The sequence below is a fragment of the Lolium rigidum genome, chromosome 7 (genome assembly GCF_022539505.1).
Source record: "Lolium rigidum isolate FL_2022 chromosome 7, APGP_CSIRO_Lrig_0.1, whole genome shotgun sequence".
In the NCBI taxonomy this organism is placed as follows: Eukaryota; Viridiplantae; Streptophyta; class Magnoliopsida; order Poales; family Poaceae; genus Lolium; species Lolium rigidum.
Window position 1 is genome coordinate 37,488,197 of NC_061514.1, and position 15,646 is coordinate 37,503,842.

Sequence of the window (15,646 nt, forward strand, 5' to 3'; positions counted from 1 at the left end):
TCAGTTGCGCTCGCGCGCAGATTCATGGCTGGGGTGCGCCGCCATTGCGCCGGGCACTCCAGCATGCCGATGACTTCGATGTTTCGGCGCTGCTTGCTCTGCGCGCGGGCTGGCACGGCAGGTCTGCCCGCCCGCAGTGGGAGCGGCTAGATGCTTCCACCTTTCCCGCGTCCGGGAGAACCGCGCGGCGGCCGCCGGCACCGGAATCAAACGACCACGGCTGCCTTGCACGCTCTGCACGCAGCTTCGGTGTTCGGTCGATCACCACTTCACCATACAAGCTTCTCCACGGCCATCCCTTGCAGCAACGGCCGCGCCGCCACGTCGCGGGTGGTGGCGACGGGCGGCACGCGGCAGCAGAACGAACGTCCGGCGCGGATCAGGAGGCGCTCCTCGTCTAAGGACACGCGGCGGAGGACGTCGAGGAAGCGGTCCTCGTCGCAGCAGGGGAGCGCGACGGGTCCTGGCGACGACGGGAAGCCGTACTCCTCCGCCGCCTGCCTGAGCAGCTCGCGGAAGACCGGGTGGTTCAGGTGCGCCGCGCGCACGACGAACCGCCGCGACGCGTCGCCAACGCACACCGCCACGTGGCCCGCCGGAACAGAGACCGTGCGCGCCGTGGCACGCGACCTCCACCGCCGCAGCGTCTGCTGGAGGCGGACGATGCTTCTGATCTTGCCGCATTTGGCCATTGACGCCCGCCGGCTGGAAGTTGCTCTGCTATTCCTAGGCGAATGGCACGAAGGAGAGGAGGCAGAGTTGGTGAAGAAATAGAGCTTGTTTTCCAGGGGAGAGCAAAGGGGTGGCTTTATAGGAGGCGTCGAGACCCTGGGTTGGTCGACGTGACATTATTATTTCTCTTTCTTCTTCCTATATTTGGTTTATGCCATGTGCAAAAATTGGCATCTAAATCAAGATCATGTGCTAAGAAATGATACATTTGCGCCTCATGGATAGTATTTTTCTTGCCCTTCAGTTGTTCGGTATATTTCTATTGTTTCCAGCATCCAACACCAGGCAATTAACATATGTTGATCTCATTATTTGAACATTAGCAAAATTTACAATTTTAAAGTTTTGAAGAGCAGAAGAACATATGTGTTTGTGCTTCAATTGTAGCCTAAATCAAAAAAAAAATCACCCAAATTTAACACCGGCAATATGACTTATTAATATGTTTCTAAAGCTGAGTTGTTCGATTCCTATCTGGACAAGCATTATGATATCACTTATGTAGCTCGCATATGTGAAAACACTTTCGAAAATATAAAAGAAATCAGAATTTACAATCAGATAAATGAATAAATAAATTCAGTGAGACACCACGACAAGATAATTTACAAAGGCATCAATTTTAATTTTAAGAAGTTTTGTGGTTTTAGGAACATTCACGAAAAATGTGAAATTTTGTTTTTCTATTCTCGAATGTCCTGGTTATTCATAATACTAATTATTTATTTGCCTCCTAAGTTTCACGAATTTTTTATTTTGTACCGTTCACATGTTTTTACGGAATAACTTGTAGCTATTGATTTTATCTAACTATTCATTTCATAAATTTCTACTTGTGGTTGTTGATTTGCCACGACATAAGCGAAACCACTCTCACACCCTCCATAAAAGAAAGTGTAGTATGAACGACTAAATGGTGGTCGTACCCCAGCCCACCAGAGTTCAAATCACAGGTTTGACATCTGTGTGTCTCATAAAGGCGGAATATTCATTCGGCGGGAGGCGACGTTCCCGTCGACAACGAGGCGTTTATGTTGACTTCGTCAATTTCAAGATCCAATCCACCGACTCAGTCTTCCGGAGGTGCTCATAGGGATAGGTTGTGTGTGTGTGCGTTCATAGGGGTGAGTCTGTGAGTGTATGTGAGCGTCTGCGTTTATACTAAGTTTCTAAAAAACAGTTATCCAAATTTTTTGAGGGCCGAAATTGTCTGGTATTCAAATTAGGAACAATCCCGTTTAAACAGTTGGTGTGACAGTGGTTTCGCTTACAACCGACTGTGAACTTTTTTGACTAGCACAGGAAATTCTCTGAAAGAGAAAATCAGACATAATAAACTGGACCTCGGCCTATGTTTAAAAGTCGCTTAATGTATCGAAGATACCTCGGCCCAGCTTAAGTTGCGTAACGTGTGTCGACACGCAGCTCGGCCCAGTTTAGATCGGGTCACTGCCAGGTTCATTTCGAAGTCAAGCTCACTGTCGCCGAAAACTCTAGAAAAAGGCCGACCTCTGGGAAGGGAATGGACTTGCTCCGCGCTCGACACGTGGGTGAACGTGGGGCGCGCAATTTGCCGGTGGACTGCCTCCGCGCGCGACACGTGTTGCTTTCTGGTGAGTTTGCGAACCGTCCATTTCTCGTAACGGGCGCGCTTCCCGCTAACGGGTTTACGGGTACCCGATTCGCGTTTGCCTTTATCTCCGTTTTTCCTTTAGTCTTCTTTTTCGTCGCCTATCTTCGTGGCTCGCCGTTTCGGCTTGTCGTCTCGCTCGGCGGCGCTGCTATTTTCCCTTCTCCTCCGTTGCTCGTCGGGAACCTCTCGCAACTCATCGTCGGCGGACGTTTTTCCTGCTCCAGGTGGTAAGCGCCGTCGTGTTTTTCTCGCCTCGCTTAGGGTTTCTAAGATCTTGGTTTTTCCCTTTGATTCGATTAGATCGAATCAGTTTTTTCCTTTGTATTTCCGGGCTGTGAGTTTTCTCGGGGAATTAATGGGAGGGAGGTAGCACTTTCAATTGGAAAAATGCGGAAGGCGGATGCAGATGCGTTTTCTCTGAGTAAAGTCGGTACTTTTTTCGTCGATTTCTTTCGCCGCCTCTTGGTTACACACCTTCTGAGGAACATTGCCGTTGATTATGCGGCGCCGGTGTAGCCGCTCCGTTACACATCTCGTGATGACATGCATCTTATTATTTACGGATTGTTTGTCTTTTTTCTTGACGATTTACCCTCCTTGGAGGAGCCGCTGAGTTTCCCGTCTCGTGTTGACATGCAAATGCGACGATGCTCGCTTGTTCTTGTGGTTTCTATCTCGTGTATTTTGTTTTAGGGCTTATATGTATCCCACATCGTACCTGAACTAGTTTTAGGGTTGTGCAAGTGCTTGTTCATAAGATGGTTTTGTACTTCGTGTGTTATTATCTAGTACTTGTGTGTCCAGCCTTTTCTGCCGGGACTTGCTTTCCTTTGTCTCTCGGTACTTGTTATTGTTTGTCCTTGGTACTCGTGTGATAATTTGTTCTGTACCTGTGTAGCTCAGTCTATCGTACTTGTGCACCTAAAATTCTTGTACTTGTGCTCCTATATCTCTTGTACTTGTGCACCTATATCTCTTGTACTTGTGCTCCTATATCTCTTGTACTTGTGCTCCTATATCTCTTGTACTTGTGCTCCTATATCTCTTGTACTTGTACTTGTGCACCTACTTGTATTGTAATTGTGTACTGGTAAATTCATATTGGTCTGTTTTTCTATAGTTTTCGTTGTGCTAGTTTTTATCTAGTTGTCTAGTTTCCTTTGGTCTATTTGTTGTAGAGTTAGCGGTACCAAAGGTGCTAGTGTTTTCTTTTTTCTAGAGTTTTCGGTTTGTAAATTATGTTGGTTTCTCTTGGTTTGTTTGGTTGTCGATGTATCTGTGCCAGATGCGCAAATCGTTTTAGAAGTTTAGTGAAGATATGCAATTGCGACGACGTAGGTGGTCTGTGTGGTTTCTCTTGGACTCTTTTTTCGTCGTCCTGTTTTCTCTAGTTTCAAAAGTTATAAGATGCACACATCGTACCTGAACTATTTTTACAGTTCTCCAGTGCTTGTTAAGAAGGTGGTTTGGTACTTCTTTGTGCTATAGTTTTGTACCTGTGTGTGTGTCTAGCCGTTTGTGGCGGGTACTTGTTCGATTTTGTCTTTGGTACTCATGTGGCAATTTGTTCTTTAGTTGTTCTCCTATTTCTCTGGTACTTGTGCACCTAATGGTGTTTTAGTTGCATACCCATATAATTGTGTAATTTGTGTTAACAGGTTGGAAAAGATGTCAGAGCCAGGTTTTCACTCTCGTGCGGATATTCCCGACCATCTTGGTGAAGCAGTTGATCGTCACATTTCAGATATGTTTCCTGGTGAAATGCATAATGATGTGAGCTTTTTGTTATGTTTTTTGATTTTTAATTACTGTGTTATTGTAAACCGCATTCTTAATTGTGTTTTTTTTGTTTACAGTTACGTTGTAAGCTTAAAGAAATCTGGAAGACTTTCTTCACTTCCTCAATGATAAGAATGGGACATGGTCTTGTTGACCAGATGCGTGATATGGTTTCTCTTTTGTCAATTGAGTTGAAAAGGCAGCCATGTACTTGCAAGGTAAAGGAGCCTGAAACTGAAAATGTTGTTGGAGGTAGTTTGCGGCACCCCTTCTTGTTCAGAGTAATCATCTTTCCATAATGTGAATTATGATTTTATTTTATTTACTGTGTTTGGATTTAGTTGTTTTTTTCTTTTTTGTCCATTAGGAGAAGCGCGAGGCGTGACTGTGGTATCTATGCAATGAGGTTTATTTGGATGTTCAAGGCTAATTTTTACCCACATGTATTCAAGGTAGGTAATGTGTTGTGTACATAGTTTTATACTTTTATTCAATAGAATGTAAGGCGGTTTTTTTAGTACCTGTTCACCGTATAATACTACATGTCAATGATTCTGTTTAGTACTTGTACATCTTGTGTACTTTTCCGTTCGGAGCATGTGCGTTCTGAATTTTTGTGTATTCTTGTTGAAGATAATTAACCATTGTGTTGTTTCGTGTTTTTCGGATCGACATTGAAAGTTTTCGACAAGTACTTCGCTGGAATGATGCTCACTTATGATTCTCCCGATTATTTGGCAAGTTTCGTACGCGAACAGATTGAAGAATTCGAAAGTAAGAACTGCTTTTACAATGGTTATCCTTTTTTCGTCCAAATGAAGTCAATGAAGTGAACTTGATTGTACAAAATAAGGAAATGAAGTACATAAGAACATTACATATTCATTCCATTGTTTCTATCATATATTCTAAAATATTCCCGAGGCCTCCTCCTTGTGTGATTTCTATTTTTATTGTTCTCCTTTGATATCCTTTGCTCATCTTCGACCTCTCGCAAAATAAATATATTTCAAATTTATGTTTAGCTTTTTGGAAAAAGCTTAATATTTACATCAGTAGGTTTTCATAACTGACAAAAGTAATTTCATGGGCACACTTACCGTTTTAATATGTCTTGTGTTCCAAATACTAGATATTCCATGTTACACCTTATTCTTCCGTTGTGGTAGTACATACCGTGCGTGTTTCCCTGGAATTCTTGTTCTTTCCGTTGTGTTATTATCATCATTTGTGTGTCTATCTCGTTGATTGATCCTGTGCCGTATTGCTTGTATACCTTTGCCGTGATGTCGCTTCTCGTGTCTGCCGCTCGCTTGTGCCGCCGTCTCGTGTCTGCTATTTCTCGCTTTCGTTGTTTCACATCCTGTTTTGTTGTGTCCCGATACTTTGCAAGTGGCCGCATGTTATTTGTCTAGTTTTCTGTTTTTTTTCCGAACCTGGCATCATTCTCGTCTCCTCTTTTTGTTCCTCTTCCGTCGGACATTGGTGGGTCACGTAATGTTTCGTTGCTAGCTGTTTCTTCATCGTGTAGTTTTTTGGCTCCTTCATCTTCTCTCGATTGCTGCCAAGCACTTTTGTTTCCATATCTCGCATACACTGAATCATGACATTATATGCTTTGTCAATTGGGCATGCTTTGTTGCAAAGTTCTGCCATATGGCTCATCACACCGGCAAACTTTAGTGTTTCATCTCCGCAAGTAGCATATGCGACATTTCTTAATGTTGCGAGTTCCGTGTCTATGTATTTTCTCCATCTTTGAATCACAAAACTCTCTGGCAAATCACTGATCTCCATGTGAACCATTGCTTTTATCACATGGCAGCAATGTATACCATCCCTCTGCATCTTCTTGCAGGAACACATGAAGTTTCTTTTTTCATCGTCAAATGTGACCTCGAAACACTCCCTTTTGAATTCCATGTGGTCGTAGGATTTCACTATTCTTTTCAGATCGGAGGTGGCGACCGGGTTCAAGAGATCCATCTACCTTGAATGCTTGTGTTGTTTGTTATCTCGATCCGGAACTTCTCGAATATGTCATTTGTGAATTGTTCAAGAGCTTGCTTCTCAAACGGGTGTCTTGTTACTCGCTTTTGCTGTTTTGAGTGATGATACGAGCTTCTTCTTGTCCAGGGCGGATAAGCACTTGTCTTGTATAACCACGTATTGTTCAAGGAACATTGTTATTGTGTCTGTGTGCTGGCTATAGCATTTCCACATGTTATTTGTGCTCTCGCTCCTTCCCGTGCTTGATGAGAATGGGAAAAAATTATCCATGAAGTACTGCTGGTACCCACTCGTGTCTTATTCCGTATAACTTGCTTAGGTGTTTTTCTCCGCCAAGCATTGTAATCCTTTATCACTTTATTCCATCCCATTTCGAACTCAACTGGGTGTGAATGCGTTCTTTGCAACGTACATTAGCATTTCGACATTCCCGTATTTTTTGCAAAGAAGGTGCTCTCTTTCCGACTCATCTTGGTCACGATGTGGAAGTAGCAGTTCTCGTGGGTTGTAGTCTTTAGAACTGTCTTTATTGCTTTCTTCATTGCTTTGTCCTGATCTCGTTATTATTGTCTTTGGTTCTTTTCCACCCATGGCCTCGAACAAATGTTTCCAAGCACCCATATGAATGTATCTCGTTTTTGATCCTTGAGCGAGCAACGGCAAACAATGATCGTGGAGCCGTGATTGTTCACCCCAACTATAGGAACAAATGGTAAGCCGTACTTGTTTGTGCCTGAAAGTTGTGTCGAAAGATATGTAGTCACCGAACAGCTTGTAGTTCATTACGCACATTGCGTCCATCCAAAACAGTCTGCGAACTCTTTTTCACTGTCTATCTCCATGGCATAATAGAAGCCGTGCATCGTTTTCTCGGAGTGTCTTGAAGCGTTCCGTGCACTTCGAATGTCATGGTCCTTTTCAATTTGTTGTTGTTGACTTTTTATGTTGCTTAGATCAACAAGCATCGAAGGGTATTCCGCGGAATTTTCCTCCGATTGACCGGAAGATTAACATCATCTTCCTTGGTGGCGTACGTCCCATCTCGTAGTAGATGAATTAATCTCCCGTCGAGATCAGCCATCCTTTTGTGACAAAGTGTGCAAACCTAATGAGATAGTCTGTTGGCTCCAGCGGATGGTTGTGTTCTAAGTGGACCTTCTTGATGTACCAAGTATCCATCAAATTCTCTTACAATTATGTGTGCTTTACAGCCAGCCTTCGCAGTATATTTGTTCTCCTCTCGAGACGATGTTTTGGCATCCGTGTTTGTGCATCCTTCCTTGTTACATGTGAATGTTTGCATGTAAATTTCTCCGTTTTTTCCTCGATCTCTTGCTGCTGAACTTCTTCACCGCAAATCCTTCCTTTCTTGCATACGGAGCGTATCCGTAGAATGCATCGTCTCTTGTTTTGAAGCGGGCACCTTCCTTTGGTATAGCCGCACCGATAATCTCTTCAACTCGCTCGGGTAGTCATCTCGTGTTGAACATCTTGTCCATTTCTTCTTCCATCTTTGTTGGAGGATCTGGATTTATTTCTCGGATCATCATCGTTCGCGTTCTTCTTTTGTTTCTTGTTTAGTAGCTTGTTCCTCCGTGGACGAGTTTGATTGTCCCGTGCCGTGTTTCTGCGATGATGAATAAGCTTCCTTTTGACTCTGTTTCCTTTGAGGCACTTGTTTCTTCATCGGTACTTCCCATTCCTCCGGTTTCCTGAATTCATAACATTTACATTGTGCATCAGTTTTGTAAGATGGTGTTTCGTAGGTCTATATATTTTAGTGTTTATTTTCCACATATAACACAAGCGTGGACTCGTTTCAAAAATCAAAATTACGTACTCCGGTGATCGATGTTTTTATTTCCCGATGTTTCGTACATGTGTATGCTTCATATGTTTCCCGTAAATTAAAGGTATACGCTTAATTTTTTTAATGCATTGTTTTAAATGAACTTGATAATTTTAGTGCATACATGTAGTTACTACCTTTGTATTGCTTGTTGTGCTATCACCGGAGTTGGTGTTGGTCTGTAGCAAACTTCATTTCCCGAAGATAAGTAAATCAAGTAAACTTTATGTTAGATTCCCGGTTTACCGATGTTTCTCCGGAGTGCATAATCATTGTACCTTGCTAATTTTTGCTGGTATTGGTTGCTTTTGTGTTTTCCAGCTTATTTCGTTTTGTCCGGTATACCATATTTGCCGCTTGGACCTGCATGTTGTTTCATTCCTCGCTCGGTTGCCGTAAACCTCCCGCAAATTAGATATAAATTTAATTTTGTCGGATATTTTTTAATCACAGCTTCGTTGTCGTCATTGCGAGAAGTGTTGATCAACCGTAATCTACATGCCTTTTTGATGTCTTCTTTGTTTTGTTGAGATTGTTGTCGGGAGGTCTCGTGCTTGTCTACTAGCTTGATCTCGTGTGTTGTTGTTGTCGTTGTTGTCGTCGTACATATCATCGTCCTCGATTTCTTTGAATAAACCCCGAGAAATGGATAAATAATTATCGTGATTTATCCTAAAAATGTTTTGACTTTGTACTTTACTTCTATAACCTTTGTTACTTACCTCGTAACTTGATGAGCTTCTTTGCATGTATTTTCCCGCCGGTGTAGCCGAGCTGTTCTGCCGCTTGTTGCCGACACATAATTATGCTTTCCCGTTTGTTCGTGATGTTTTTGTCTCACATTGTTGCCATCGCATCCCGTAAGAAGATTGACAATAGTAATATTACTATCACAGAAAATAATTAATTTTAATTATATTTGTTAAATTGATTCAATAATATGTACTAATGAATTTTCAGTTCCATATGTATTAATTAATTTTACCAACCTTTATTGTGAAGTTTTGCGATTGATATGATTTGACGTTGCTTGCATGCAGGGAAGGATACTCTCTTGAACAAGCGTAGGAGGGAGCATACTGATTGATATTCTCAGAGGTTAGCAATTTTTTTTCCTTCATCCCTCTATCCAATTCCATTGTTGAGTCGTTGCCTGGAAGCTTCTTCCTTCTTTACTTCAATTAGAGATCGTTTAAGGTGAGCACACTCGCACTCCGTACCGTGACTCAGCCTTGTTTAAGTTTATTTTGTTGCATTTTCTCCTTTTTATTCTTCCATGCGTGTATTCTTGCCTCGAAAAAAAATGATTATAAATTTTTGTGTACATGCATGTCAAAAAAAAGGAATAATAGTTTATTTTGTGTACATTTTAAATGCAGATATATGATCACATTACAAATAAATCACAATAAGGTCATATTATAGGCACAGTACTAGAAGTTGTGTACCCGTTGACATGTGTAAGTCGTTATTGCCTAGAATTGTTTCTAGTGCTTCTTACTACTATGGGCTAGTACTTCTTGAACAACATAGGCACGATAATACTCGTTGCTTTTGTTTGACAAAGATGGAAATTGTTTTTCCAAGCAATTGTTACTAGTACTTGTTAATATGAATATTTACTAGTAATAGTTAATATGAAATCATTATATGCACAAGTTTGTCCGTTTTCTCCATGCAAGCTTTTACTAGTACTTGTTAACATGGTCAATTGGTACTTCCATGTACGACAAAGTTTAGCACTATAGCATAACGGGGAGGTGCTTGTAAGTAGATTGGATTTTGATAAGTTTTACCATTTTTGCAACTTTTGCCATCTGTTCAGCAGTTAGTGGTATCTTTACTCCAGTGTGGCAGCTTGTTCAACCACATTATTTGTTGTTCTTCATCCTTGTTTTGTGGTGCCCATGTTTCATCCATCTTCTCTCGATGATTCTTTTTTTTCCTCTCCAGCTCTGCAGAGTATGAAATGTTGAAGTTCAAGACTATGAAGAGCAAGCGTGTAAGGTTGAGAAGTTTGAGTGCTACTTTTTGACAAGTATTCGAAGCAAATGTGCAAGTTTGAATTTACGACTAGTTTTGATGAGTATCCAGTGTTTGAACTTGTTTAGTGCGTGTTTGAGTGGTTAGTCCAGTGCTCGTTTGTATTCCGGAATCAACGAGAAAGAAACCCGGTGAATTTACCTATGAGGTTGTTCCGATCGATGTATTTTGCACTTTGCCTAATCCTCGCGATCCGCGAGATCAGCTTCTCTCATCCCTTGTTTGTTCCCTTGTGTTGATATTTTCTCGTCCCGCACGTCCGAATTTTGAATCTAAGGAAAAAAAATATTGATGAAAAATTGCGATTCACCGAAGTACATGTTAGTTGTGGATGGGGTTCCAGACTGTCGAGCGAGAAAAATCGGGGCACGGAATAGTACGTTTCAAATCTACGAACGTGGAATTTAGATGTTTACCTTGAGTTCGTGATCGTTCGTCTTCCTTCGTCTTCGTTGGTGGCTTCGTCGTTCCCCTCGTCTGGATCTGGATTTGAATTTTGAATCTGTTGGAGAGAGAGGAGGAGATGGAAAGCGTGATCCTGTTGTCCACCAAAAGTGGAGGATTAGTTAAGATTTCTACTTTCGAGATAATTCTTCTCCTGCATTTGTGGGCCAGCATATTTCATTAAATGGGAGTTGGTGTTTCAGTATGACATGTGGGTCCTCCTTGTTCTGATCATTCCTTTTCTTCGTGGATGACATGTGGGACTCGTGGATGGGAGGATTTATTCTACTTCACTTTCCCATTTTTCTTCCGTGACGTCCCCGTAATTTTTGGCGTCATTCATTGATCCCGTGAGCCATCTTCTTCCTCCCTCTTGCCCTCTTCGTACGCTTGCGCCCCCATCTCGGATCCGTTTTTGAAACCTCTCGTCTGGAATGCTTCCTAACCCTATTTATCGTTTGATTTCTTTCTTCGATTGTTGAATGTAGGCGGCGGGTTCTCAATAAAGATCCCCGTGGATTTTTCGGCTGGTTTTGTGAGTTCTCGTTGTTTTCTCGTAGCCTCGCGTTGTTCAATGGATGATGAAGCCGCCGTACCTCGTGATGGTGAAGATGAGGTCACCCCTCAATTATCTGATACGCAGTCTTTTTCCGTTGATGGTACTGAGTTGGTGACTCAGGAATTCATGGTGCGTGACCAGCTTGAGCAGGATAGGATGAGAATGGAGAAGAAAGTATCTGCTACTAATGAAAAAATTGAACAGCACAGATTGAGAAAATCTTGGTTAGTTTATATTGTTTGTTATTCCTATATATGTTTGTTATGCTTCTGGTTTATTTTCATGTCTTGATCATGTGTTTATGTGTTTTCTGTTTTGCAGTTCTGGATCTATCCCTAATGGTTCATCAGAATTTAGTACAAAACTTAGCCTTCCAAAGTTCATTTCTGTTTGCAAGTCCCTTAGCCCCAAACAAAGGGGTTATGTTGCTGATATAGGTCAAGGATCTCTCCTTGATATTCGTCTTGAAGAGATACCAAGGGCTTTTGTTGCTTGGATTGTCAGCAACTATGTTGCTTCAAAGAGGATGTTTGTCTTCAAAAGTGGCTTTGACTTCGCTTTCAATGCACTGTGTGTCCATAAGGTTTTAGGCACACCAATTGGAGGACGGCGCATTCCTATCAAGTGCAGTGAGCAATTCGGGGATGTCGTTAGGAATCGGTCATGTTGTGAAGGCGAGTACCCCAACTATAAATGAGCTAATGAATATGTCTGTCTTCCGACTTGGAAGAGGAAGATTTCAAGATATATTGGATGATGTTCCGTATTATCGCATTTCTATGTCCAACGACGTATGAGTGCGTCGATCCCGACTACCTTTCAGCACTTGAGGGTCCTTCTGAGGAAATCTGCACGTATGATTGGTCTTCAGCAGTGTTTCAGAAACTTTCAGCTTCCATGAAAACGTTCGTTGATTGTGGTCTACAGGGTGCTCTCTGTGGTTGCTTGGTTGTTCCTCTGGTTAGTAACTCCTTTAGTTTCTCATCACTCTCTGTTGTCATGTTATTGATTAATTCTATCTGAGTGCCTGATTTTTTTTTTTTTTTGCTTTGTTGTTCTTTGTAGATGACTTACTTAGAATATCTTGATATAAAAGTCAAAGAGCTTGCTAGTGTTGTTCCAAGAATTAGCGTATGGGATTCAGTGACAGTTAGTGAATTTGAAAAACTTGACTTGGTTTCTGCGGAGGATGGAACCTATGGCGAAATACCGGTTAGTGTATTTCATTGTCTGATGATGAGCAATACATGTTTTAAAATTTTATGTTTATGTGTTGTCCCTAAACTATGTTTTTTATTTTTCATTGTGTGTGTTTGATGTCTACGTTCCCCCTCCTTTCCTGTAGACAGTGTTGGGCCTCCAAGTGCAGAGGTTTGTAGAACAGCAGCAAGTTTTCCCTTAAGTGGATCACCCAAGGTTTATTGTACTCAGGGAGGAAGAGGTCAAAGATATCCCTCTCATGCAACCCTGCAACCACAAAGCAAGAAGTCTCTTGTGTCCCCAACACACCTAATAGGTGCACTAGTTCGGCGAAGAGATAGTGAAATACAGGTGGTATAAATATATATGAGCAGTAGCAACGATGCCGTAAAATAGCTTGCTGGCGTGTAGTTGATGGTGGTAGTATTGCAGCGATAGTAACACAAGTAAAACAAGTAAACAAGCAAGTAGTAACTCAGCAGTATTTGGGAACAAGGCCTAGGGAATAGACTTTCACTAGTGGACACTCTCAACATTGATCACATAACAGAATAGATAAATGCATACTCTACACTTTTGTTGGATGATGAACACATTGCGTAGGATTACACAAACCCTCAATGCCGGAGTTAACAAGCTCCACAATAATGCTCATATTTTAGTAACCTTAAGTGTAAGATAGATCAAAACGACTAAACCAAGTACTAGCATAGCATGCACACTTGTCACCTTCATGCATATGTAGGAGGAATAGATCACATCAATATTATCATAGCAATAGTTAACTTCGCAATCTACAAGAGATCATGATCATAGCATAAACCAAGTACTAACACGGTGCACGCACTCGTCACCTTTGCACACATGCAGGGAGGAATAAAACTACTTTAATAACACATCACTAGAGTAGCACATAGATAAATTGTGATACAAACACATTGCAATCATCAAGAGATATAAATAAGCACTTCACTACGCTCTTCAACAAGTGAATAAGTACTTCGTGAAATATAGCCTAAGAGACCCACACGGTGCACACACTCGTCACCTTTACACACGTGGGACAAGGAGTCTCCGGAGATCACATAAGTAAAACCCACTTGACTAGCATAATGACATCTAGATTACAAGCATCATCATATGAATCTCAATCATGTAAGGCAGCTCATGAGATTATTGTATTGAAGTACATAGGAGAGAGATGAACCACATAGCTACCGGTACAGCCCCGAGCCTCGATGGAGAACTACTCCCTCCTCATGGGAGCAGCAGCGGTGATGAAGATGGCGGTGGAGATGGCAGCGGTGTCGATGGAGAAGCCTTCCGGGGCACTTCCCCGCTCCGGCAGGGTGCCGGAACGGAGACTCCTGTCCCCCGGATCTTGGCTTCGCGATGGCGGCGGCTCCGGAACTTTTCTCGTATCGTGGCTTCCTCCGTAAGGGTTTTCGATGCGGGGGCTTTATATAGGCGAAGAGGCGGCGCGAGAGGGTCAACGAGGCGACGACACCATAGGGTGGCGCGGCCGGGGCCTGGGCCGCGCCACCATGTCATCCGGGGCCCACAGGGCCCCTCTGCGCGGCTCTCGGGTGTTCTGGATGCTTCCGGGCAAAATAGGAACCCGGGCGTTGATTTCGTCCAATTCCGAGAATATTTCGTTACTAGGATTTCTGAAACCAAAAACAGCGAAAACAGAGCCGGCACTTCGGCATCTTGTTAATAGGTTAGTTCCGAAAAATGCGTAAATATGACATATAATGTGCATAAAACATGTAGATATCATCAATAAAGTAGCATGGAACATAAGAAATTATCGATACGTTGGAGACGTATCAGCATCCCCAAGCTTAGTTCTGCTCGTCCCGAGCAGGTAAAACGATAACAAAGATAATTTCTTAAGTGACATGCTATCATAACCTTGATCATACTATTGTAAGCATATGAGATGAATGCAGCGATCAAAACAATGGTAATGACATGAGTAAACAACTGAATCATAAAGCAAAGTCTTTTCATGAATAGTACTCCAAGACAAGCATCAATAAGTCTTGCATAAAAGTTAACTCATAAAGCAATAATTTAAAGTAAAGGCATTGAAGCAACACAATGGAAGATTAAGTTTCAGCGGTTGCTTTCAACTTGTAACATGTATATCTCATGGATAGTTGTCAATGCAAAGTAATATAATAAGTGCAATATGCAAGTATGTAGGAATCAATGCACAGTTCACACAAGTGTTTGCTTCTTAAGGTGGAAGGAGATAGGTAAACTGACTCAACAATAAAAGTAAAAGAATGGTCCTTCAATGAGGAAAGCATCGATTGCTGTATTTGTGCTAGAGCTTTTATTTTGAAAACATGAAACAATTTTGTCAACGGTAGTAATAAAGCATATGAGTTATGAAAATTATATCTTACAAGTTGCAAGCCTCACGCATAGTATACTAATAGTGCCCGCACCTCGTCCTACTTAACTTGGACTACCGGATCTTCGCATGCCATGTTTCAACCAAGTGTCACAAAGGGGTACCTCCATGCCGCTTCGTACAAAGGTCTAAGGAGAATGCTCGCATTTCGGATTTCTCGCTTTTGATTATTCTCAACTTAGACATCCATACCGGGACAACATGGACAACAGATAATGGACTCCTCTTAAATGCATAAGCATGTAGCAAAGTTATTATTCTCATATGAGATTGAGGATATATGTCCAAAACTGAAACTTCCACCATGGTTCATGGCTTTAGTTAGCGGCCCAATGTTCTTCTCTAACAATTTTGCATGCTCCAACCACTAAAATGATAGACCTTCGGACAAGACGGACATGCATAGCAACTCACATGATATTCAACAATAGTTGATGGCGTTCCCCGTAAGCATGGTTATCGCACAACAAGCAACTTAATAAAATATAAAGTGCATAAGTACATATTCAATACTACGATAGTTTTTAAGGCTATTTTGTCCCATGAGCTATATATTGCATAGGTGGATGATGGAATTTTAAAGGTAGCACTCAAGCAATTTACTTTGGAATGGCGGAGAAATACCATGTAGCAGGTAGGTATGGTGGACACAAATGGCATAGTCGTTGGCTCAAGGATTTTGGATGCATGAGAAGTATTCCCTCTCGATACAAGGTTTAGGCTAGCAAGGTTACTTGAAGCAAACTCAAGGATGAACAAGTGCAGCAAAACTCACATAAAAGACATATTGTAAACATTATAAGACTCTACATCTGTCTTCCTTGTTGTTCAAAACTCAATACTAGATATTATCTAGACCTTAGAGAAACCAAATATGCAAATCAAATTTTAGCAAGCTCTATGTATTTCTTCATTAATGGGTGCAAAGCATATGATGCAAGAGCTTAAACATGAGCACAACAATTGCCAAGTATC

At 41.8% G+C, this 15,646-nt stretch overlaps 1 protein-coding gene across 1 annotated transcript; it reads right to left on the minus strand.

Annotated features, from left to right (window-relative positions):
• Positions 1-269: 269 nt before the first annotated feature.
• LOC124669952 (auxin-induced protein X10A-like) lies at positions 270-692 on the minus strand. Its single transcript, XM_047206483.1, has one exon. It carries the CDS (start codon positions 690-692, stop codon positions 270-272), a length of 423 nt encoding a protein of 140 aa, XP_047062439.1.
• Between the last annotated feature and the right edge of the window lie 14,954 nt (positions 693-15,646).

Coding starts and splice junctions, on each gene's coding strand:
- LOC124669952 (XM_047206483.1), bottom strand. CDS start 692: ATGGCCAAATGCGGCAAGATCAGAAGCATCGTCCGCCTCCAGCAGACG.